Source organism: Somniosus microcephalus, chromosome 21 (genome assembly GCF_052327205.1).
Source record: "Somniosus microcephalus isolate GS21.2 chromosome 21, FLI_Smic_1.0, whole genome shotgun sequence".
Lineage (NCBI taxonomy): Eukaryota > Metazoa > Chordata > Chondrichthyes > Squaliformes > Somniosidae > Somniosus > Somniosus microcephalus.
Window position 1 is genome coordinate 51,411,228 of NC_141007.1, and position 27,280 is coordinate 51,438,507.

Genomic DNA, 27,280 nt, shown 5'->3' on the forward strand with positions numbered 1-27,280 from the left:
GAAGGATACGGAGGTTTTCATCTCCGTATCTGACAACAAACACTGTTGCTTAGCAACAGCTTGTAAACACTTGGCCCGTACCTTGGAAGTGTCTCTGACGCTGTTGCTAAGCTACAGAAACGCTTTCCAGAGCCTGACTGTTAAAAAAAAAAAATGCGAGAAGAAAAAAAACCTAACCAAAACGGCTGCTGATTTCTGCCGTTAGATCGAGGTTTCCGGACATACAACCTCTGGATAAACCAAAGTTTCCTGTAATGTGTCCAATTCTGGGCACCGCACTTTAGGAAGGATGTGAAGGCCTTAGAGAGGGTGCAGAAAAGATTTAAGAGAATGATTCCAGGGATGAGGGACTTCAGTTACGTGGACGGACTGGAGAAGCTGGGGTTGTTCTCCTTAGAGCATTGAAGATTGAGAGGCAATTTGATAGAGGTGTTCAAAATCAAGAGAGGTCTGGACAGATCAGATAGAGAGAAACTGTTCCCATTGGCAGAAGGGTCGAGAACCAGAGGACACAGATTTAAGGTGATTGGCAAAAGAACCAAAGGCGACATAAGAAAAAACTTTTTTACTCAGCGAGTGGTTAGGATCTGGAATGCACTGCCTGAAAGGGTGGTGGAGGCAGACTCAATCACGGCTTTCAAAAGAGAGTTGGATAAGTACCTGAAAGAAAAACCATTTGCAGGGCTACGGGGAAAGGGCAGGGAGTGGGACTAGCTGAGGTGCTCTTGCAGAGAGCCGGCACGGGCTTGACGGGCCGAATGGCCTTCTTCCGTGCTGTAACCATTCTATGATTCTCTCTCTCCCTCTTAGGTCACCCACTGCTACATCCCTCCTCCACACTTCTGCCCCCAGCTGGGAGGATGGGATAGTCCAGGCTAGCAACTTTCTAATGGCTACCAAAAATATTGATCCATAAGGTGCATATGGAGATATGTTGGGCTTGGCCATGGCATTTTTGACTCTGCTCCATCTGCTAGCTTAGACAGAACCTCAAATATGGGACATAGCTTCAGGGTACAATATTAACTGTGTGCTCTATTGGCCTACAGTAGAGATATTGGCACAGATATAAGAAACCTATCTAAGATTCAGTGATTTAGTTTGAACCTTTAACATTTAGCAAAACTCAAACTGAATATGAGGCTGGGTTTACAATATATTGGTGGAAACCAAATTTAAAATGTGCCAACAAGGTTTTAGCAGTGAGGTTTGACTGAAACCTGAAATTTGTAATCGACTTACTGGGTCTTCACTCTCGACATTCCTACTACCAGAGATGAGCCCATGAATCCTAACTTTTTATTTACTATCCACTTTACTTACAACATTGGAGAAATGATGCAGAGCAACAACTGATAGGAAAGTGCTTGGTTCCTCTTGCGCAGTGTTATTTAAATAGAAACTCTTTCTCAAGTTTGATTCCTGCCTAACTGTAGCCACACACATTAACCAAATGCAGAAAGTTAACTCTGATAACTGTAGTTGGACAGAAATTTAAAGTTTTTCACTATCATCAACAAGGACACCATATAATAATTCCTTTCAGATTTAACAGGGAGTTTAAAGTAGATAACAGTAATGCATGATACAGGTGTAGCCTATAGAGCCAAGCTTGGGATGAGAAGAACTAGCTGTGTTGTTCCATGAGTTGATGAATGTTCAAATGTAGATGCACCAAAATCTGTTTAAACAAACTGATATTACAAATTCACCGCTTGGCTTAATTTCCTCTAATTCTATCTCTCCACAGTTGAATTAAATGCCTGTCTATTACTTGGCAATTAAGTGCTATTTAACCACTTAAGAGGTGCAAAAGGAGCACCTCTTGAGGTGACCCTGATTAGGCAGCTTTTTAATGCTCAGAATAAAATCGTACTGGAGGCACGGACCAAGCAGAAAATGGAAAGCTTTTGTCGTTAAAATTAACAGATTAACACTATCATTTCCAAAAGTTAAAAAAAAATCCCTCATTATCCTTCCATTTACCCTGTAATCTACATTTTCCTCCAACTCAAATCTGTCTTTTTCTTGTTCAATAGTTTCAAAGAACACTCTCTCAGCTTCTGCAATTTTGTATTCAATTGTGTCCTCATCTTCAACTTTGGAATCCACCACTTTTTCTTGTTCAGATTTAGCACGCTCTTTTGCCCGCATCTCACGTTGGCGCGATTCCAGAATCTTCTCCCGTTTTGTCTCCCTCTCAAACATCTAAAAATAGAACAAAATAATGTCATATTTGTATGTGGAAATTTCTGGCCAACATGGCCAGGGACTAAATTACATGACTTTCATGTAACCTACTATAAACCAAAAAATCTGTTTGTAAAATTTGGGTGATTCCAATGAAAAGGTTTTGGCTGTGAAAAGCAGAGCCGGCTGGTTTAGGAGAAAAAATGGCGGCCGCCTCGCTTCTGCACATTTCCAGTGGGCCGCATGGCAGCCACCATTTTGGCCAGGTCGACAGTGGGGCCATTGCCTGCGCTCGCTAGAAAAAATGGTAACGAGGCAGATCGTGACGTCAATCAGTGTGCAACGTTGATTTGACGCACGAGCTGCCATTTTCGACGTCGCCGCTCTATTCAACGCCCTCTCCAAATCACGAACAGCTGAACATGCGTTCAGCAGCGCTATTTATAGGGATCAGCAACAACTTGCAGGTGACTTGCTTTTTGATTTCTACTGGCTCTGTGTAAGTTTGTGCAACTGTTTGGAGATTTCTACAGTTAGTTAAAGTGGAGAATGCCTTGTTTCTGATTTCAAGGGTTCTGCTCAGACCCCTTGCTGCCAGTCATGGGGGCTCTACTTGCAGTCCCCCTCATGCTGGAGTATGACAGGGAGATGGAGTAGAGGCAGAGTATAAGAGGAAGATAAGCTGCTCTCAGAAGGAGGAGGAGGAGGAGGACGGGCAAGAAGGCTCTCAAGCAGCATTCCTTACCCACCTAGGGTCTTCCGAGAGCACTTCTACCTACACTTAAATCAGGAGCAGTGTATTTGGAGGCTCTGCTTCACCAAGGAGGTGGTCACAGAACTCTGCCACCTTCTGCAACCAAACCTGCAGCGTCAGAGCAGGGCACAGATGCTGCCAGTGGCCCTGAATTTTCTTGCCATTGGATCCTTCCAGTCTGGAGCAGGATACATAGCTAACATCTCCCATCGTCCATCATTGCATCCGGGAAGTCACAGAGGCTCTGTACTTCAGGAGAAGGGACTTAATTTTCTCCTCTCGGAACAGAAAGAAGCAGGATGAGCATATATGTGGCATTACCAGGATATCAGGCTTCCCCGTGCTGCAGGGTGCCATCGACTGCACACACGTGCCTTTGCGGGCTCCGCATATCAATCCTGAGATACCGCAACTGCAAAGACTCACTTAATGTGCAGTTGGTGTGCGACCACGCCCAGCACATCATGATGATGAATGCCTGCTATCCTGGCAGCAGTCATGATGTCTTCATCCTGCGCCAGTCCGGTGTGCCAGCAATCTTCCAACCACCATGTCAAACCCGAGGTTGGCTGCTCAGAGACAAGGGCTATCTGCTCTACACCTGGCTGATGACTCCCCTCCGCAAACCCACCACCCGTGACCAGCACTCGTATAATGAGAGCCATGCTGCCACGATGAACCTCATCGAGCAGACCATCGGGGTTCTGAAGCAACGGTTCTGCTGCCTTGACTGCTCGGGAGGAGCCCTCCACTGCACGCCAGAGTGGGCGTCCCATTTCGTGGTGGTCTGCTGCATCCTCCACAACTTGGCCATCATGAGGGCGCAGCCCCTACCAACACGGGTTCCGCAACCACCTCAGGAAGAGGAGGAGGAGGAGGAAGCAGGTAGCAGATCTCCGTTCTGGATGGGCTATCAGTGAGCACCTCATCAGAATCCGGTTCCCATCAATGAAACCCCAGCTCGCCATTGTTCACCGCTTCCCCACCATACCATCCCTCCATCACGGAACATCACAGCGTCTTCTTGGGCACAAAGTTGAAATGAGAGCAAAACGGACATTCTAAACATAATTTATAAATTAATCAATGCAAATGCAATGCAATGCAAAACTACACAATAATGTCAAATAATCACCCCTGTGCATTCCCTTAGTGTCTGTTTTTCATGTTCTTTTGCCTACTCTAGTGCTACCCTAGTGGCTGCAGCATAGCTGGTGGAAGGCTGCTGATTTTCCGTGGGGGAGACTGTAGATGGCCTGGCAGGACGACCTCGAGCAGCTCTGGGTCTAGAAGGCCCGGCTGCAGACTGCATCACCTCAGCATGGGCGGCAGCAGCAGTCTGGGCTGGCTGGCTGACAGGCAGCAGCAAGGGCACTGGCAGAGTGGGAGTAGGAATGCAGTCATCCTGAGAGAGAACGAAGCCACTGCCACTCCCCCGGGGCGGCGTCTCAGCATTCCTTGGCATCTGTTGGAGCACAGATTGCTGGACTGCTGAGAGTCACTGCAAGCCCCTTTCCACACTTGTAAAGCCAGCCATGATGGCATCAGTCTGAGCTTGCATGGCAGCAAGCTGAGACTGCATGAGAGCAGTCTGAGCTTCCACTGCAGCACTAGGACTTTGGGTCACTTCCACTTGAGCTGCAATGGAAGCTGTGACATCGCCCATCACACCCAGCATCATGATTGGGTCCACAAGTGTCCTAATGGAGTTGCCCATCATTTCCACCCTGAAAATCATGGGTTCCAAGCTCCACGCAAAGCCCGGTGCAATGTTGGAGCCAGACTCTTCCAAGCTCCTTGACACTGACAAGAGGCTCTCTGGCAGGCTTGCCACTGTACCAAGCATTTGTGTGTGCATGCCCATCACCCTTCTTCTGAAGGCTGCCCCATCAAAGTCATCATCTGAGTCCTGTGCAGTAGAACTTGTGTGCAAACTCGCCCTCCGGGGAGCTGGCACCCGAGCTACCCTTTCTCCTTGGCCTGGAGCAGCCCACTCGTGCCCGGTGACTTACCACATGCAGATCCCACCTCTATACTCCCTTCTAAAGTACGCGTAGTGCCATTTTCTGAGCTGGTGCCTGGGAGTGTCAGAATGAGTGACTGTGCCTCTTCTCCTTCACTCTGCCCCTCCACAAGGTTGGGGACTGGCTGGGCTGGTGGCAGTTCTTGGGTATCTGAAAGGAGAAAGGCGCAAGGGTCAGGTTGTGGTGAGGGGGATGGGGGGTAAAGCAAGATGTGCATGCTTACACCATCAGCAGCTTGTAAGTGAGAAGAGATTGTAGGAGGAGGGGGACGCGAGATGTGAGAACAAGGATTCGGTATGAGCATGCCATTATCAACAATGCTTTCAACCTTGCCGCTCACCACGGCCTCAGTTACGGCCCCTCCAGTAATCTCCAGCGCAGTCTCCGCCATGGGGGATAGGTTGTGCAGACATTCTTGCCCCCTGCATGTTTGTTGCAGCTCTTTCTAATTGTGAGCAACCTTTGCCTGCAAGAGAAAGGGAAGTGTGTCAGTGAGTGTGGTACAAAGTGTTTGGGTGATGTGCCTGCCATGACTGAATAGCTGGCATTGTATGCAAGGCGTGAGATGCGGGTGTGAGTCTTGCAGCAGTGGTAAGTGTGTGAAGGTGAGCTGAAGCTATGATTGCGAGTATGAGTCGTGATTGCTAGAGATTGTTGGTAGGTGAGTGATGAGGGTATGGTGCATTGAGCAGTGTGTGAGGCTAGTGGTGCAGTTGGTGGGATATGGCATTTGAAGATGCATTCACTCATCTTGACCACCCGTGTGAGGTCATTAAACTTTGCGGCACTGGATCTAGGTCCTGGGGCAACACACGTGGCAGTGATGGCTTGTGCTATCGCCTGCCACTGCCTTCTGGGATGCTGCCTAGAAGGCCTCCTGCCCTCCCCCCACCTTTGGGTAGAGGACCTGACGTTGTCTGTGCACCCCCAGGTCCAAGGTCTCCAGTGCTGCATCTGAGAACATCCTTGCCTGTTGAGCCATGGCTTCAGAGTGACAATGAGGTGCTTCTGCAAAAAAACACCCCCCTTTAAGTAGTGCAGAGAGCCTAGGCAAAATTTTATTGGCCAGTAGACTGCACCCAATATTGGCCCTCTGTTGCGCGCTAAGCCAACCAGCAGTGTGTTTGGAGCACTGATCTCAGCGTTAATCATTATAATGAGCAGGCAGCACCAATTTTGCAAGCTGCCTGCACCACTTTGAACTGGCGCGGGCAGATCGTGCTTCGCACTCGCCACGCCCGTTTTTCAGCTTAATCGAATTTCACCCCCACAAATTTGTACGTTAAGCTGCATTATTGGTAGACCAAAATGAGACCGATAAAATACAATTACACCTCATAAAACAGCAGTTATTGATACAAGATCAGGCTGTGTTTACAAAGGGCAAATTACCACAATTACTGCGTCCTTTCTTTTTTACTTAACATTAAAAGCCTGTGGCTTTTGGACATAGGGCAGATGAGAATGTTAACATGCTATCCCGTGGGGAAATGAGATTGTCATTAAAACTGTGTACTTTCACATGTCACAGTAAGTTTGAAATAATCCAAAGTCATCAAGCACATCCCAGAGCAGTTCGCACCCTCGGGTTAAAATTGGTTTTCATTCAAAATGCCCAGCTCGGGGGGAGGGCTTGGGTGTCGAGGCTTATTGGTGCTGCCAGCTTCATCCTGAAGGAGGTTGTTCGTTCAAGGTGATGACTTTAATTGGCAGCTTGAGGGATGGGTCAAGAGGTCATCCTGTTTCTGCATTTCTCTCTCTCTCTCTCGAAAAGTCAGTGAGTGCAAAGCAGCCAGGCAAACAGAGAGATATTGGCCCAGAAATTCGGGTCTCCACGGGTGAGTATGCACAGGGTACTCACCCGTAGGCCCAATGGAAGTGCCGGTTTCCTGCATGCACTGCGCATGCGCGGGAAACCGGCACTTCCGTTCCTCTGAACGAAGGGGTTCAGAGGTTCAGAGGTCAAACGCGTGCGCATCGAACTTAGTTTTTTTTATACAGGTTTTCCCAGGAACGTAAGCCTGCAGAATTTAGAAATATAAAAAGCAGGCATAAGGCCTGCTTTTTACAAGGTAAGTGGTGAATTAATTAAAATTAAAACATTTTTTCCACAGGTTTATTATTTTTAAATACTTTAAAGCAAGGTAAGTTTATTTTTAGCCCCGTTAGAAAATAAAATAATTTTTTCCAAAAATTTAAATTATTGTTTAAAATAGTTATTTCATGTAATTTATAGTTTATTTAAAAAATGTGATTAAAAAAAAAATTTATTTGAAGATTTAGTGCTATTTTGGGGCCGTAGTATTTATAAGTCTTGACAGCACTTCCTGTCAGACTTAGGAATGGAGCATTCCCTGCTCCGATTGGCTCCCCATGGCCCACGTGATCCCAGGGGACGCATCGAACTAACTGCGTTCCTGGGATACGCAAGCACTGCGCGCCGGCAGCTGGACCAGGCCCCGGATCGGAATTCCACGGGGGCCCACAGCTCAACGGCCGGGGCGCAAGGTAAGTGCAGATCGGGGGCTTGCACCCGCTGGAAGCCCCCGACCCGAATTTCTGGGCCATTGCTTTCTAGCCAGTGAGGGAGGCTATGGGACTTTATATTTTGCCTGCATCAATATATTTTGCCTGCAAGAGAAAAGATTAGTGCGAGTTACTTCAGTAATTATTAACCTGTAAAGTGAGCTTAGCCCATAACAGGGACAGAATGGCATATCTGTTATTTTAATGATAAGGGGAACAATAGGAAACAGAGGCATTTAAATTGAAATTGGGATTCTGTTCCTTCAGATATTTCATGTAAAATAAACCAGTTTGTTTGTACACAATTGGCCTTGTCTCGGTAGAGTGCTTTTCAGTACACCTTCCAAAAAGATAGGAGAATTAATATGGAAAATCATATTATTCAGTATACACAATGAGAAGTCTATTGTTACAATCTCCAGGTCACGCTATCATTTAAGTAGACATTGGGCAGTAAGGGTACTCTCCAGATTGTAAGGGGATGTGAGGTCCTCTTACGGGAGTGACCAGTGACACAGCATGCGCTGACCAGCTGGCAGCCGTGTTTACGGATATATTCAACCGTTCACTGTACCAGTCTGTAGTCCCCACCTGCTTCAAGATGACATCGGTTATTCCAGTCCCCAAAAAAACAAAAGTAACCTGTTTAAATGACTAGCGCCCCATAGCACTCACTTCGTTCATCATGAAGTGCTTTGAGAGGCTGGTCAAAACCCACATCAACTCCTTACTAACTGACACACTGGACCCACTCCAATTTGCTTACCGCCCAAAAAGATCTAGGGATGATGCCCTCGCCACTGTACTGCACACTGCCTTATCACACCTGGATAAGAGGAACACCTATGTGAGAATGTTGTTCATTGATTATAGTTCAGCATTCAATACCATTATCCCCTCCAAGCTTGTCAACAAGCTCAGTGAGCTAGGACTTAACACCTCCCTATGCAACTGGATCCTGGACTTCCCGATGGGCAGACCCCAGGTGGTGAAAATAGGCAGTAACACCTCCTCAACACTGATCCTGAACACGGGAGCTCCCCAGGGTTGTGTGCTCAGCCCCCTTCTGTACTCCCTGTTTACTCACGATTGCGTGGCCACGCACAACTCCAACTCCATCATCAAGTTTGCTGATGACAGGCCTGATCACAGATGGCGACGAGACAGGCAACAGGGAGGAGGCAAGAGCTCTAGCAGAATGGTGCAAGTACAACAACCTCTCCCTCAACATCAGCAAAACAAAGGAGATGATCGTGGACTACAGGAAGCGGCAGGGGGAGGGACACATCCCAATCTACATCGAAGGGGCTGAGGTGGAGAGGGTCAGCAGCTTCAAATTCCTGGGTGTATTCATTACGGAGGACTTAACGTGGTCACATCACATCGACGTCGTAACAAAGAAGGCATGCCAACGCCTGTTCTTCCTCAGGAGACTGAAGAAATTTGGAATGGCCCCCCAGATTCTCACCAATTTCTACCGGTGCACCATCAAGAGTATCCTGTCCGGCTGCATCACTACCTGGTATGGCAACTGCACCGCCACAGACCGCAAGGCTCTACAGATGGTGGTGAAAGCTGCACAACATACTATAGGAATTAAACTACCTGCTGTCCAGGATATCTACCCCGAGAGGTGCCGGGGGAAGGCCCTGAGAATCATTAAAGACGCGAGCCACCCCAGCCACAACCTCTTCGCCCTGCTCCAGTCCGGCAAGAGATACCGAAGCATACGGTCTCGTACCAGCAGGTTTCGAAACAGCTTCTACCCCCAGGCCATAAGACTCATGAACGTATAATTTATTATTATTTATTACTGTTGTTTTATTTATTATTACTGTATTTCTATTAGTATTTTATAATTGTTATGCCATATTTATTCCAATGTTGGGAGGACTCGTAAAAATCAACATTTCATTGTGCAGTACACACGTCTGCTGCATATATGACAAATAAAATTGAATTGAATTGAACCAGAGAGAGTATCTACTGTAGATCTGTGACTTTGAACACAGGCACACACACATACAGAGTTAAGAAAATACAGATGGAGAAACACACAAAGACAGAGAGCGAAAGCTGCATGAGCAAGAGATATATATTGCCCATACATGTTAGTTTTAAAGACATTGGGCCGGATTTTGCAGTCAGCGATGAATGAACGGTGCCGTTCATTACACTTACCCACAGATTTTCTATGTGGATTTGCATTGGAACTTGCTATGATTAGAAAGCCATTTTGGCGCATCACCCTCTACAGGGAATCTGGGACCTGTGTGAACAGGGCAAGCAACTGTGTATCTCCTTAACCGATCAGAGGCACGCAGAGTCTGAACCAGGAAGTGTCAGTTAGAATAGTTAATTCAATGCCAAATCATGCACAGAAAGTGAAATAAAGAGGGGCACAGAAAGTGAAATAAAGAGGGGGAAAGAAAGATGTGATTGAGAAAGATAAACAAGAAAGTTTTTTAAAAATCCATCATTTAAAAAAAAATCTCCGACAATAATTAAAATCTGAAGGAACAAGACTCCCGACTTGTAAAAGCTAATTTTCAGTGCCAGAGAGGTTGTTTGGCAGCAATCGTCACTTATCATGCTGTTAAAAATCTACTTACAGTGGAATGGTCAAGCCCTAACTTTTTCTGGTGAGCTTAGTGGGTATCTATCACGTAAGTACAGCAACTTCACGCCGTTGCATGTGTTTCAATGCCGCGTCTCTTGGTGAGAAGTCTCTGGAGGAGCAGGGCAACTCAGACAGCAAATTCCTGATTTCTGTGTTCAACTGCGCATGCGCGGTTGCCGGAAGTTGCTGTCTGATTTACACTTTAACAACGGTGAGCACGGATAGCCTCACTGTTATTTTTACCGCAAAGTCCGGGGCAATTTACCTTTCAGCAGTAAACTGTCACATGCTTTGCATGAATCTTGAGGCTAATAATTATTTCCGAACAATACAATTTCTACAGTACTGGAGAAAAGGAAAAGCATATGAATCTTGAAAGGTATGAACCTTTAAGGAACAGTAGTCCATGCTTTCCCTCTGCATGTTGGAGTACCCTATTGGATGTGAAAAATAAATGACAAACTTACCTTTTTGTTCACTGACATGAAGAGATTGTGAAGTTTTGAGGTAGATTGATACTAACGCCACTCTCACAATATTCTTACTGTAGTAAGGTGTGTTGGAAGTAAAGATAGATTGTAATATGGAATCAGTCATCACATAGTAGGAAAATACTGCATTCATATGACTATGAATTGATTAATTTCAGTTTGATTAGAACATTCAGACAAGTCGAAATGGATTGTGAAAAGCTACAATTCAACAAGTGTCCAAAGTAAGCTACCTCGCAAATAGGCCATTTTAGCATTTTGTCTTGGTATCTCGTATTTATCTAATTGGCAGTTTCACTTTCAAGGATAACGTGGATTTTGTTAAGAATTATGTAATTTGGCAAAATTACCTGCAATTTCACTCATCTTTAGGTCTGAAGCATACTCTTCAGAGTTGTAGTTTTACTTAACATCATTTTTAATGCAATGAATTCGAACAATTTTACACATAAACCTGCAGCTCAGCAGAAACAAGCTGACTACAGAAATGGTGCTCAAACACTCTAGCTCAGAACACTTACTGCATTTGCAAGCGACTTTTCATTTTTCTGGTAAGTATAGAAACCTGATGAAAACTCGAGCAGGGTTGTTCTACCTAGACGAGAACCACAAACAAGAAATCGTCCGTTGTCTTGGACACGCAAACTGTACAGAGCTTCGTCACACACCTAATTTGGGGGGGGGGGGGGGGGGGAGGGGAGGAAAGAGAATGTTTAGAAAAAAGTAAAGGATTTAGCAATTTGACAATGAAATATATTGCAATAAGATGGGGACAACTGATTCTCCCTTTTTACCTTGCAATGTATCTAAGCCCAACTATCCTTCAGTATCAGTATGACATGACCATCTGTACTACACCAGTGCAGAAAGGAAAAGTACTTGATTCAGTATTTTTTTATTACCGTCACAGCACTCTTGAAAAGAAAAATTCCAACGCCATCATGCAATACCAAACACCAATTGAAACAAGAGCATTAGAGTCACAACCTTAAAGATTGCCATCATGACAGCTGATTGTATCTTCATATTAAGTTTGTTCAACTAAAACAATTTCACAGTAATTGAAATAGATCAAAAAGCTAACACAGGGGGCAACAAGAGAGTTGTTAAAATGCTAATACACTTGAGAGTTTCATAAAGAATTATTTTCAGTTAGGTATAGAAATTATTAGGGAAGTGAATCAGAATATTACTTCAAGATATGTTGCACTATTAGGACAAGAAAATATCAATTTAAATTTATAACACATCTTTGAAAAAAGTCTTCATTCCATATATTTATTACTCTGAGCAATCTGCCAGGTAAGGTAGTGGAGTCAAAGACACGAGGGGAGCTTAATTAAGTTGGAGTACAAGAAAGACAAGCACAAACAGCTGAATGTCCTTTACTCATCTTTGACTTTTTTCTTAGATTGTAATTTTAATAAGAAAATTAATATATGATCTTTTAATCCTGTATAGGTAATTGAGTGGTAGGATTCATCCATGCCTACTATCTCGCACATGCTGAGTTCCTGATCTGAATTATACCACTATGATAAGCACCGAGCGAGCAGCTGCCAGGTGCTTCCCCAGAGGGAGCAAAATAACAGATGAAGAGTCACCTCAGGATGCTCTTGCACTCCAATGAGGCAGTTCCAGAGAATGGTTTACAGAGATCTGATGTCTTGAGATGCAAGAATGGCTAAAAATATCTTTTTTTATATAATCAAAAAGTCCCATTCTCAATAAAAAATCATTTATAAATTCTCTTATATGCTTGAAGTGAGCAAGGAATTTCCCATCAGATCTGTTGGCAAGATTCCTTAGCTGACGACTGTGGTGAGAGAGAGACATGGAGCATCTGGCTTCTGCTATTAAAGTAACTTTCTGCCACCTGTCCAAAGTACCTAGGCTGGAATCTCTGAGTCTTGTTGGCAAAGTTTGCTAGTTGAAAATAACCAAAAATGATGGGGTAGGAATTGCAGCAGTAAAGCTCAATTCAAGCAGGGACAACATTGCCATTACACTGTTGAAAAGAAAGTCTTGCATTTATACAGTGCCTTTCACAACCTCAGGATGTCCCAAAGCGCTTTACAGCAGTGGTGGGCAAAATACAGCCCGTGGAAATCATTCCATCTGGCCTGCTGGGCAGGACAGGACAAAAATAGAATGCAAGCCAGAGCGCGAGCTGTGCATTAGTCTATCCGCCTTCAATTCTCGTGGGTCAGAGACGGACCTGAACTGCAGCCAGGGAAAACACAGTAATACTTAATTCAACTTATCAATCTGCAAAAGCGATTCTCCCCGGCCCGATCTTAAAAGGATCCGTTACGCGATTCTGGGCCCCACTGGTGGACGTCCGTACCCAGATGGACTGTGTACTCCAATATGCCCTATCCATTTTAGAGTTGAGTCATGGCTGCTCATCTCGATGACTCTTTTACCGAAGAAAAAGACTGGGGCTACGTCTTTCCACTCCCGGTACCCAGTGTACGACGGCAGGGGGGTTCTCATCGCCGTCCTGGACACAGGAGTGGATCCTGGAGCACAAGGTCTCCAGGTAATGGCACTCAATTGTAGTTCAGGCCTTGCGAAACCTTGGGCTCCTATATTCAGCGCATTAAAAAGAGAACACCTCTCGCGTTGGAGGCCCCGCAGACTCAAGCCGCTCTGCCAAACAGCCACGTGGGCTTTCAGTACAACATATAAAATCGATCAATCATTTCATTCATTTAGTAACGGAAGATTTGACACTACATTTTGTATATTTAAGATAGTATCTGACTACCTGAATTTATGTTTATAAATTATTGGGAGGGTAGAAGTGGGAGTGATGCTCAATTCAATGCTATGGGCGCGATCTTGTCAGCCCTGGGGAGGCAGGACTGCTGGGAAAATGGCAGAATCTGGGGGCGGACCCCGCCCACAACCCGCCTCCGTGCCATCTTCCCGGGAGGCAGGTAGCCGACCCGCGCCGGGTCCCGTCTCCTGGAGGCGGGAAGGTGGTTACAGCCACTTAACTGCCTGTTAACAGGTATTTAACAGGTAGATAAGAGGATTATCTCCATTTTACCCATAAAAGTGCGGGGGTCCCCGAAGACTGCGAACCTCACCAGGGTCAGCGAGGCGAGCAGTGGGTCTGCGGGGTGCAAAAGTGCGCTGTGAAGGCAAGTGATGGATGCAAATGTAGAGAGGTAAGTATGTGAGGTGAGTGGAAAGTGATAGAAAATGTTTACTTACCTTTGTTTATTCCTGCAGGCTTCAAACGTTGGGGATGCGGAGAATCTCGCATCTCACTGGCAGAGATAACAGATGGCTGCTGCATTTTCCAATGCAACAACCATCTAATTTCTGCTCACAAAAGAGGTTTGATGAGTCTTGAATACAAGGACTCATCAAACAACATAGAATTTCAGTGTTTGACAGCTTCACTGAGCTGTCAAACGATGACAATTCATCTGTCAACAGATGAAACGTCATACGCTGACGTTCTCTGTAACCAGCTTCCCCTTAATTGGCCTGCTAAGCACGCTGGGCGGGCTTAACAAGGTCAATCAAGGGAAAATAGTGTGGGTTGGCCAGAAGTCGATGGAGGCGGGACTAAAACCCGACAAGTGGGAGTCCCGCCTCCAGAAACTCCCCATTGGCAAAATCCAGCCCTATGAGTTGGCCTGTTTCAAATTTACCAATTTAACACTTTGCTCTCACCAATGACTGTTAGTGGGGTTAATTATTTTTGCATAATTATTCACTCGTTTTAATATTATCCCACTTAATTAGCATAGTGGAAGTATATTTTTTGAGTACAAAAGCAAGGAAGTTATGATGAACCTTTATAAAACACTGGTTCAGCCTCAAATGGAGTATTGTGTCCAATTCTGGGCACCGCACTTTAGGAAGGATGCGAAGGCCTTAGAAAGGGTGCAGAAAAGATTTACGAGAATGATTCCAGGGAGGAGAGAACTTCAATTACGTGGCTAGACTAGAGAAGCTGGGGTTGTTCTCCTTAGAGCAGAGAAGATTGAGAGGCGATTTGATAGAGATGCCCAAAATCATGAAGGGTCCAGAGAGTAGATTGGTGGAAGGGTCGAAAACCAGAGGACACAGATTTAAGGTGATTGGCAAAAGAACTAAAGGTGACATGAGGTAAAACTTTTTTTACACAGCGAGTAGTTAGGATCTGGAATGCACTGCCTGAAAGGGTGGAGGAAGCAGACTCAATTGTGGCTTTCAAAAGGGAACTGGATAAGTACCTGAACGATAAAAAATTTGCAGGGCTATGGGGAAAGGGCGGGGGAATGGGACTAGCTGAAGTGATCGTGCAGAGAGCCGGCATGAGCTCGACGGGCCAAATGGCCTCCTTCTGTGCTGTAACCATTCTATGATTCTACGATAACTAAATGGACTAGGGTATATTGGCCATTGCATTCAATGTTTTTAATTTAAGCCTTTTTCCCCATACCATGAACAATTTAAGTTTATTCTCATGACTGGAAGAGGGTTGTAGAAATTTATGTTGTTGGCCAGTCCTAGTAATAAATAGCACTCGGGGAAGAAATGTGTAATATAATGGTGAATTACTTGTGCCCATTCTCAAGTGAAAGTCTGCAAACTCTATACGCATCTTGGCTTTTCTCAGGAGTGATCGCACGTTGACAATAAGCAAGCCCAATTTGAGGGCTGATCTGGGGAGCAATTTGCAGTGTAAATCATGTTCCAAGTCACCTAATTATTTCTTAACAAGGTTTCCAAAGCATCAAAGTAGCACTTCCAATTTTTAAAGGTTGTATAAATGATTTTATCCTTGATTGTGCCTTATACCTTGTTTATAATTGCCAGTGGAAGCAGAATCGATGTCTCATTTTCCACTATAAGAATGAATTTTAGACAATTTGGAATAAACAGACCGTGCACTTTTCAATGTAACTCATACACCTGTATCATGTTCGTTAGCATGTTAATAAGTGTTGTTATTTTTATTAAGTGTAGAAATGGCATGAAGGGTTCCTTGTACAATAAATGCCATAACAAATTTTAATGGCAGCTGTTGTTAACACAATTCATTTTGTGTGTGCAGCAATCACAGAAACCCCACAGTGCAGATAGAGGCCATTTCGGCCCATCGAGCCTGCACCGACACATAACCCACCCGATCCCCGTAACCCCTACACCAACACATATCCCACCCTATCCCCGTAACCCCACGTATTTAATCCCCCTAACACTAAGGGTCAATTTATCATAGCCAATCAACCTAACCTGCACATCTTTGGACTGTGGGAGGAAACCGGAGCACCCGGAGGAAACGCACGCAAACACGGGGAGAATGTGCAAACTCCACACAGACAGTCGCCCGAGGCCGGATTCGAACCCGGGTCCCTGGCGCTGTGAGGCAACAGTGCTAACCACTATGCCACCGTGCTGCCCTGTTCCCTCTTTTTTTGCGCGTGGTTCCTTTGCGCGGTATCTCTTCCAGCGGCAGGAGCTGGTGAGCGGCCTGTGTGGGACCTCGCGATTGGTGCATGACTGAGCACCTTAGGGGGGAACACTGGTGTGCAGCCCTCAACAGCTCACCAAAATGTGTTAAGTGGCTCTCCAGCCCAAATAATTGCCCACCCCTGCTTTATAGCCAATGAAGTACTTTTTGAAGTGTAGTCACTGTTGTAATGTAGGAAATGCGGCAGCCAATTTGCACATAGCGAGGTCCCACAAACAGCAAAGTGATAATGACCAGATAATCTGTTTTTATTGATGTTGAGTTGGAAATACAGCTTCATTACAGCAGGTTACCCGTTACAACCCTGTAAATCCAAAGATTGGAGGTGGTTCAGTAATACAATGTACAAGTGCTCCATCACATTGTATACACAGTGACAGGAACGAGTCTGCAGTGTACTATTCCTCATATAATGAACACTCTTGGTCAGGCTGTGTCAGGAGGGTGCAGAACAGTGAGATGCTGCTTTCATACAGGGACAGAGGGAAAAATGTAAGAGAGTGAGCCATATTGGGCCACTTTGCTATCTCTCGAGTGGTATATTATTCTTAGGCATTTGCAGAATCCCTGAGAGCAGGCTGGTAGCCCACCTTCTCAACCAGAAAATGGTCAAGATGCAGAGCGACAGAGGGGGGGGGGGGAAAAAAAGGAAATTGCTTTAAAATTGGACGATTAAAAAAGTCAAGTGAGGTCACATAATACTTTGCTAATTAAAAGAATCCCCATGAGAACTCATTAAAAGATGACGACTTGTACTTGGGACCTGGAATTGTTGCATCATTAGGTGTAAACTGCAAAACAAAATAATCTCTGTGAGCTCACGGCAGTAGTAGATTAGCATGAGGGGTTACGGTAGCATAGTGGTTATGCTACTGGACTAGTAATCCAGAGGCCTGGACTAATGATCTGGAATTCAAATCCCACCACAGCAGCTGGGTAATTTAAATTCAGTTAATCAAATAACTCTGGTATGAGTAGTGATGACCATGAAACTACTCGATTGTTAAAAACCCATCTGGTTCACGAAAGTCCTTTTACAGAAGGAAAGGAAATCTGCCACCCTTACCCGGTCTGGCCTATATGTGACCCACAGTGACGTGGTTGACTCTTAACGGCCCTCTGAAAGCCACTCAGTTGTACGAAAAAAGACCCAAACCGCTACGAAAAAAAGACCTTCACCACACGGACTGCAGCGGTTTAAGGCGGCGGCTGTCCACTTTCTCAAGGTGCAATTAGGGATGGGCAATAAATTCTAGTCTTACCAGCGATGCCCACATCCCGTGAATGAATTTAAAAAAAAGATTTAACACATCAAGACTGTGCAGCAAAAAAATACAGCTTCCTTCTGGCGTAATACTGTTCAAATTCTTCAGTGTTAAGAACAAAACCACCATTTTTCTAAAAAAAAACAAGGTACCTAATATGTGTGGTCTAAATATGTAATGGATGTGTTTAGAAAGCTAAATATGTAATGGATGTGTTTATCTAGTGACAATCGAGACAACTCACTTGCAACACTGTTACGCACATCAGGAGGTCATCCTTCCCAATGAATTATAAAATGGTGTTTTGCGCATACCCATTACATAGACTCTACCTGTGGTAAATTAGAAAACTGCACTTGGCTGCAATGCTCAGCAATTATTAGGAATTTTGACCTCATATACATGGTTACCAAGTTAACAAACTAATCTAAATTACACTAAACATTACTTTTTAGGATTAACCTGACTGTTAAAAAAAAAACTTGGGTAAAACACGCATAGGATTACATAGCACAGAAACAGGCCATTTAGCTTAACCTGTCCATGCCGGCATTTATGCTCCACTCGAGCCTCCTACTGTCTTTCCTCATCTAACTCTATCAGCATAACCCTCTATTCCCTTCTCCCTCATATGCTTGTCTAGCCTCCCCTTAAATGCATCTATACTATTTGCTTCAACCACTCCCTGTGGTAGCGAGTTCCACATTCTCACCACTCTTTGGGTAAAGAAGTTTCTTCTGAATTCCCTATTGGATTTCTTGGTGACTATCTTATATTGATGGCCTCTAGTTGTGCTCTTCCCACAATTAGAAACTTTCTCTCTGTATCCACTACATCAAAACCTCAGCCTTTTTTTTCCAAGAGAAAAGAGACCCAGCCTGTTCATCCTTTCCCAATATGTATACCCTCGCATTTCTGGTATCATCCTTGTAAATCCTCTCTGCATTCTCTCCAGTGCCTCTATATCCTTTTTGTAATATGGCGACCAGAACTGTACTCAGTACTCTAAGTGTGGTCTAACCAAGGTTCGATACAGGTTTAGCATAACTTTGCTACTTTTCAATTCTATCCCTCTAGAAATAAACCCTAGTGCTTGGTTTGCTTTTTTTATGGCCTTGCTAACCTGTGCCGCAACTTTTAGTGATTTGTGTATTTGTACTCTGAGATCCCTTTGTTCCTCTATCCCACCTAGACTCGCACCCTTCAAGTAATAAATGACCTCCCTATTCTTCCTAATGTAACATCTCACATTACTGTGTTGAACTTCCCAATTTGGTGTCATCTGCAAATTTAGAAATTGTGTTTTTGATTCCAAAATCTAAATCGTTAATATAAATTGTGAACAACAGTGGTCCCAGCACTGATCCTTGTGGAACACCTTCTGCCACTGTGAATAGCTACCCTTTACCCCTACTCTCTGCTTTCTGTCTTGAAGCCAGCTAGCTATCCATTCTGCTACTTGTCCCGACTCTGCATTCTCTGACCTTGTTCATCAGCCTATTATGGGGTACCTTATCGAAGGCCTTTTGAAAATCTAGATAAATTACATCTACTGCATTACCATTGTCTACACTCTCTGTTACCTCTTCAAAAAATGCGGTTCTGAATGGGGCAGTAAGGGAGACTGGTGTAGACGCCAGTGGCTGTGCAGGTAACTCCCTTCATGGCATACAGGGTTATGGGATAATTCAACCTAATATTTTCATATTTAAGAGTGTGCACTGATTCCACAGGAATTAATTTGGATTATATTTTCAGTTTGTTTTTCAAGTTGGTGTGTTTTCAAAGTTTCTCACTGAAGTTTTACTAACAGGGTTCCTGGATATTATGTACATATCCTTATGCATGATTGAATCGATTTCCTGTTTTTATTTTCTAGGCTCTTCTAGAAATGATCAGAAAAAAGCAAACAACACAGTTTTTCTCTGGAAAAGAGAAGACTGAGGGGTGAACTAATAGAGGTCTTTAAAATTATGACGGTGTTTTGATAAGGTAGACATAGAGATGCTGTTTCCACTTGTGCGGGAATCCAAAACTAAGGGTCATAAATATAAGATAGTCATTAATAAATCCAGTAAGAAATTCAGGAGAAACTTCTTTACTCAAAGAGTGGTTAGAATGTGGAACATAGAGCAGTTGTGGTGAATAGCATAGATGCATTTAAGGGGAAGCTAGATAAACACACGAGGGAGGAAGGAATAGAAGGATATGCTGATAGGGTTAGATGAAGTAGGGTGGGAGGAGGCTTGTGTGGAGCATAAACACCGGCATGGACCAGTTGGGGCGAATGCTGAAAATTCTATGTAAATTTTCTATTGCTACCCGTACAGCAGTAACAGTCTGCAACTGCTTGAATACCACATAGTCCCTACAGTTACCTCATTTTAAATTTGATTGCAAGATCCAACAAACTACAAGTATACAAAAGTTGTCGTGAACGGTTAATATTTTCAATTCTTCTGTTTAACAGCTGTGAATGCACTGTTAGGGTTTCTAAATATTTAACAGCTGAATGATTACAAAAAAATTAATGAATCAGTAACACAGTAACAACTAATCTATGAATAACACCTGCATACTCATGTAGGCAGGTTTGACAGCAATTAAGTATGTCAGTTCTTAACTAAATTCCGAGAGGGATCACCACACCTCAGTACAACGCTGTCTTAAGGTCTAATTTAGAATACAGCAACTCAATTTGAGTTAAGCAGCCATAGCACTCAAATCCATAATGAGGCTAGAAGGTGAGCACTCTACTGTGTATGCGACCAGGTGGCTTCTCAGAATGTTTTTAAACCCATCTCAAAAGCTCCAATGCATAAAATTTATTTTACTGTTTTGGAAACTGAACATTTCTTTCCAGTCACTCTTGCTGTAATATTCACACCTTTCCTGGGGAAACCTTCCTAAACACAAGTCTGATGAAATGGTATGTCCCAGTGACTCAGAAGTAGTCTTAAATCTTAGCTGAAGCAGCAGTAGGGATGTTACAAATGGTCACAAGGCTCCTCGGTTAGAGAAGGGATAAATTGGCCATAGTCCCTGCTCCTGATCAATTTGCAGTGAACCTGACTGGAAAGAACTCAAGGTCAGTGCTCACACATGAGCAATGGAGGTACCAGAGGACTGCCTATGAAACTATATTGCAGTGAGTTTCAGGGGAGGATGGGAGAGGAGAGAAAATTAAAAGGGGAAAAAAAAAAGGAAAAGGTGGATATCATCAATATCATTGTCTCAATATTCCCAGGCTAGGTAGGGGAGACAAAGAGAAAAATTAACTAAGGTTCCCAATCTTAATTGGTATTTGGAGATACCTGCCGGAAACTACATGGGGGAGATCTTGACTTTGTGCGATCGTGTAAAACGGGTGATAGCGAGTTGGCAGTCTGTTGTACAACTCCCTTGATTTTTATTTCTTTTTACAGATATGCAAATTATGACAACAATCAATCACAGTACCTTAATGCTGAGTGTTGGTTCACTGTGTTTAAATGACAAGTCCCAGGTATCAACAGTTCCATCCATTTTAGTTGTGAAGAAGACAAATGGCCTTACAGGGCTCCAACAACCGTCTGTCAGATTGGACATGTGGTATCTAAAACAAGAAATAGCAGAGAAAGTTTGACCAATTCATTTTAAGAAATATTATTTTCTATTAGGAGGCCAAATATCTGCAACTCTTCTGCTGGACTCCCGCCATGGTTCCGCCAGAATCGCTGCAAATTAGACCAGGACCCAATACTCCGGGCCTTGGCCTTATCTGGGAGTTTCTACAGAGCCTTGTTTGGGTTGGACCCTCTGCCCGCCCGAAACAAGATCACTATCCTCAGGAGATGCAACCAGGATATTGTGGACTCCCTGGTCAGCAGTTTTCTCAGCCTGGCGGAAGAGCAGTGCGCTGGTTTGCTAAGGGGGACCAGGTGTACTGGCCTACCATTCAGTGAAAGTGGGTCTAGGCCCGTGTCATGTCCAAGACCCCTGAAGATTTGAAGAAAATTTTTCACTTCATTATAAAAGCACGCATTAAAGTTCTTTTGTCCTCCCCGAATTTGGCACACTCCGCTAATTTGGTGGCTTCCTCCGGCAGCTGGGCACCCGAGATGGACCTTACAGGCATTGGCTCCTACTGTTTTAGATGACCTTCCCCATACCCTATAAACTTTGGCAGGGTCAGTGGCAGAGGCCACTGGCAGGTGGATCCTGGAATTTATGCTTGGATCAAAGGTCCACAGGTTAGCAGACAAGGTCTTTTTTCAATCCTCGACTCCCTCCACCCACCTATAATTGACTAGATTGCACCTCACAGAGGCAGAAGACATGTCCAGGTAAACAGACATCTAGTATGACTAATCGTGGTCATGTTTATTATGAATGGATATGACCTACACCAAGTGAATTGGCTGATCTTTTTCCACAGGGGATACTTGTACTAAATCTGGATATTAGTGAAGTGGTGACTTCTTCAGAGTGGAACAATCCTGGTTTTCAACTTGAAACTCTAGCTGCTCATTATGCATCCTTCAGCTCCATATTTGCACAAAGGATCTTTGTCAAAATACTGTAACCTTGTTATAGTTTAGCAGGAACTGATTTAGCATGGGGAAGAACCTCCTGTAGCAGGACAGCTGGCAGAGCTAAAAACTAATGCTCCCTGGTAGAAGCAGATCACTGACATCCAGCTTCAAAAAACTTTAAATGAGATTGAGATTAATTTTTGCTCCTGTTCAAGTTTGCTGAGTAACACCATATACAAATTCTCCTTTAGGGAGAAGGAATGAACAGTTCACAACTGTTCCAATACCGTCCGCATATAAACCGAACTTTACAGGACTGAAATAAAAAATATTACATTGCAACATAACATTCCTTCAATACTGAAATAATCCATTTAAAATTAAGGTGGGGATAAATAAAACACGCTGGTTCAGCAGCTTAGAACATTGTCATCCCATCTCTAAAATTAAGTTTAAAATCCTGTCTAACAGGTTGGACATTTTACGAGTGCTCAACTAGATTAAGTTGGGCTATTTCAACCAATTTCTTATTTAGCTATGCAGTATGGGGGGAAAAAGGTCACAGCAGACCAGTATAGGGTGCTCTGAGGCTGTTGATTCAGCATAGAAATATTTTAAAATAATGTCCAACTCCTTCTGAGCTTTAGAGCCATCGATGATTGTGAAAAAGAAATTGTCACACTCACCTCAATCAACACAAAGTCTATAGGTGGTTATTGTTAGAAAAAAACAAATAACCACAGTTAAACAATAGATACTTTACAGTAGCAACTGTTAATTATCCTCTCTGTATTTTAATCCCTTTCTCATCACAAGCAACCTAAAAGTAGCCTCAGAGCTATGCAATCAATTGTGTAAAAGCAACAGGATAGCCCCTGTTGTTGCAGTAACAGAATATCAATGGGATACAGGTCAAAATGACCAAGCAGACACCAGCAGCAGCTCCATATAACATTACCATGTCCTTTTCTTCTTAGTTTCTGTCCTCTCATTTCATGCAAATTTATACAGAACACAATGCCAGCGATACAAAAAAAAAGTGTGTAATTTAGACCTGACAGGACCAGCCAATTTTCATTCAATGGATAGAAACATTCACTGTGCCACAATACAGTTGCTAACATTTGTTTTCAATATGGAGAAAGTCAAATGTAATCAAACCAACAGCAGATTTGAATATCAGTGTACTGAAGAATAATTCAATCCCTGTACTGCCATGCTGTGGTTGTCATAAAGCTCTTACAATTGCATAAGTTTCTCACAATTTTAAAGTTTGCTGAGTTGCCATTTCACATGCATGTTATCGTGTCACAGAGCACATTTATTCAAAATTTCACTCAGGCCCGAGTGTTTAAGTAAGGTTTGGCTAAAGGGTACTTAAAAGTGATTCGAGTTATCTGATGGTGATGGTGCATATTGTGCTCTCACAAAGCATTTGAACACAGGTGGTTGGGCCATGTTTGGTAATACAGGTAGACTATCCTTTATCCGAACCTCTGAAAACCGAAAACCTCTAAAAACCGAAAGTTTTTTCGTTCAGCGTAAGTCGTGCGTACGACCCCGACCGACCCCGACCCCACCCCGACGACCCCGACCGACCCCGACCCCCCGCCGACCCCCCCCACCGACAAATTTCCCAGTCTTATAAAATACCTTCTGAAATCCGAAATTTTCCGAAAACCGAAACACGGCTGGTCCCGAGGTTTTTGGATAAAGGATAGTCTACCTGTAATTGTCAAGACATGGCAATGCCAGGCGGAGCACAGCGCATCACCCATTCATAATGGTTCTGGAATGGAACGTAAGAACGTTACATCGGGGGTGTCTTACACAAAATGTCTGTTCTCAGCAGAATCTAAGCAGCAGTTTTAAACCACAAAACACAAGAGGCGATTCAGTGACAATAATAAAGAGAGAACTTGTACTTATGTAGCACTTTTCACCTTAGAACGTCCCAAAGCATTTCACAGCCAATGAAGACCTTTTGAAGTGTAGTTACTGTTGTAACAGAGAAATGTGGCAGCCAATCTGCACTCAGCAAGGTCCCACAAACAGCAATGAGATAAATGGCCAGATGATCTGTTCTTATTCTTGTTATGGTGTGGAGATGCCGGAGTTGGACTGGGGTGAACAAATGTAAGAAATCACACAACACCAGGTTATAGTCCAACAGCTTTATTTGAAATCACAAGCTTTCGGAGCGCTGCTCCTTCTTCAGGTGAAGTGGAGAAATGCATAAAGACACAGCTTATATAGTCAGAGAATCATGTCAGATGTTTACAGGTAACCTTTCCAACTGCCATTTATCACACCTCGGCAGAGAGATAATCACAGCAGTCAAAGGTGTGAATGGTGTCCAAACAGGTCAGTCAGGGAAACATTACATCAAAGAACAATGAGGTGGGGTCACAAGGGGTCAAATATTGCAGATGCTGGGGTCTGTATGAAAAACAAAAAAAGACAAAAAACATTTTTTTTGGCTGGAAATCACAGCAGGTCCAGCCGCATCTGTGTAGAGAGAACAAGCCAATGTCGACTCGAGTCTGGATGACCCTGCATCAGGTGGGGTTACATGTAGCGTGACATGAACCCAAGATCTCTGTTGAGGCCGTCCTCATGGGTGCGGAACTTGGCTATCAGTTTCTGCTCGACGATTTTGCGTTGTCGTGTGTCTCGAAGGCCACCTTGGAGAATGCTTACCCGAAGATCGGAGGCTGAATGTCCTTGACTGCTGAAGTGTTCCCCGACTGGGAGGGAACACTCCTGCCTGGTGATTGTTGCGCGGTGTCCGTTTATCCGTTGTCGCAGTGTCTGCATGGTCTCGCCGATGTACGATGACGACGAACACCTCGCTAAGGCCATCCGCACGCCTCCACTACTCGCTTTCAAACAGCCGCCTAACCTCAAACAGACCATCATTCGCAGCAAATTACCCAGCTTCCAGGAGAACAGCGACCACGACACCACACAACCCTGCCACAGCAACCTCTGCAAGACATGCCAGATCATCAACACAGATACCATCATCACACGTGAGGACACCACCCACCAGGTACATGGTACATACTCATGTGACTCGGCCAACATTGTCTACCTCATACGTTGCAGGAAAGGATGCCCCGGAGCATGGTACATCGGCGAGACCATGCAGACACTGCGACAACGGATGAACGGACACCGCGCAACAATCACCAGGCAGGAGTGTTCCCTCCCAGTTGGGGAACACTTCAGCAGTCAAGGACATTCAGCCTCCGATCTTCGGGTAAGCATTCTCCAAGATGGCCTTCGAGACACACGACAACGCAAAATCGTCGAGCAGAAACTGATAGCCAAGTTCCGCACCCATGAGGACGGCCTCAACAGAGATCTTGGGTTCATGTCACGCTACATGTAACCCCACCTGATGCAGGGTCATCCAGACTCGAGTCGACATTGGCTTGTTCTCTCTACACAGATGCGGCCGGACCTGCTGTGATTTCCAGCCAAAAAAAATGTTTTTTGTCTGTTTTTTTGTTTTTCATACAGACCCCAGCATCTGCAATATTTGACCCCTTGTGACCCCACCTCATTGTTCTTTGATGTAATGTTTCCCTGACTGACCTGTTTGGACACCATTCACACCTTTGACTGCTGTGATTATCTCTCTGCTGAGGTGTGATAAATGGCAGTTGGAAAGGTTACCTGTAAACATCTGACATGATTCTCTGACTATATAAGCTGTGTCTTTATGCATTTCTCCACTTCACCTGAAGAAGGAGCAGCGCTCCGAAAGCTTGTGATTTCAAATAAAGCTGTTGGACTATAACCTGGTGTTATGTGATTTCTTACACTTATTCTTGTTGTTTTAGGGATAAATGCTGTCCAGGACATTGGGAGAACTGGTTTGCTCTTTTTTGAAAAATTACATTAAATTAAATATTTTAAACAAAAATTTAATTTTTAGAAAAAATAATTTAAGTTTTTTACGGCGCTAAAAATAAACTTACCTTTTTTATATAAAGTATTTTTAAATTATAATGAGTGAAAAAAAAATTTAAATTTTTTTTAAAAACTCATGCTGGTAAAAGCAGGCCTGCTTTTACCAGGCGTAAGGTTTTTAAAGGTTTTCACCAGGCGGAGGTTCTGCAGAAAGCGGAACACTCTGCCAGCAGAGGCCCTTCTCCAGGGCAGGTAGATGATCTGTCAAGAGAATTCTTGACAGATTGCAAGTGCCGGGTTTTGGCGCATGCCTGAAACCGGCACTTGCGAAGCCCCAACGGGTGCGTACACACCTCGTACGCACCCGTGGGGGTCGAAAAATCCGACCCATTTCTTCCTATCACTGACATAAAGCTAATTGGTTTACAGTTCCCTGGACTTGTTCTATCTCCCTTTTTAAGTTTCCTATAAGCTGTGTGGCCACCCGACTCTGCCGGTCCTGCGCAGCCCGAGACTGGCTTTTCAATGTTATTGTTTGCGTGGCCATGCAACCCCTTAAAGGGGCCGTGCACCCAAAAATAATTACGTGAAACATTGTCCTCCAGCACAATATCGTTTCTAATGAATTTTTGTCTATATAATAGTGCTTCTGCTCTATCTTTCCTTGCTTCTTTTAGTTTGAGGGGTTTTAGCCTCTAAAGCTGAAAAATAGACAATATGAATAAATTTGTGAATGGATTCAGACAAAATCCTTACGAAAACCTATGTTATAATAATAAGATTTCATTTGTGATTTTAATTTTAAAGTTCATGTCATTTATTTTGAAGGTTACCACAAATCTCGGTCACTTAGAAATACATAAAAGAAAAATAATGCCATGGTTTTCCTGCTTGTCAGCAACATCGCTAAAATTACAGACTCCGTGCTTTTAGGATTCATGTGAACATAAAAACAAAGTGTGCACCAAGTGTGCAGTGTGACTCTGGCAGATGGCAAGGCAGCAGTGAGCAGCTTCACTCACATGGTCGCTGGCTGCTTCGCATTGGTTAGCACTTTTACTCACACACAGGTGTTTGGAGTCTACATTTGATTTCAAGTGGAGTGACAGCAGCAGTCGGTATAGAGGGAAGAAGTAAAAAAAAACACATTTATGTAGGTCCTTTAATGTAGAAAACTGTCCCATGGTATGAAGAAAAAATACTGAGCCCAAGAGGAAAGGTGTTGGAAGGGTTAACCAAAAGCTTGGTGGGTTTTAAGGAGGGTCTTAAGAGAAGACAAAAAGGTGGCAACAGATTGGGAGACGGGGAAGTGCAACGAGACTTGGGTGTCCTTGTGCACCAGTTGCTGAAGGTAAGCATGCAGGTGCAGCAGGCGGTTAAGAGGGCAAATGCCTTCATAGCGAGAGGATTCGAGTACAGGAGCAAGGATGTCTTACTGCAGTTGTACAGGGCCTTGGTGAGACCACACCTTGAGTATTGTGTGCAGTTTTGGTCGCCAT

General features: G+C 44.0%; 1 protein-coding gene across 2 annotated transcripts in view; it reads right to left on the minus strand.

Moving 5' to 3' along the window:
- The window catches only part of dnai2b (dynein, axonemal, intermediate chain 2b), an 86,034-nt gene that overhangs the window by 9,439 nt on the left and 49,315 nt on the right, over positions 1-27,280 (minus strand). For both annotated transcript variants that reach the window (XM_085963607.1, XM_085963606.1), the window contains exons 11-13: positions 20,809-20,944; positions 11,127-11,273; positions 1,987-2,208 (exon numbers count right to left, since the gene is read on the minus strand). In XM_085963607.1, coding sequence (XP_085819733.1) covers positions 1,987-2,208; positions 11,127-11,273; positions 20,809-20,944 — 505 coding nt within the window. The remainder of the gene's footprint in view (positions 1-1,986; positions 2,209-11,126; positions 11,274-20,808; positions 20,945-27,280) is intronic.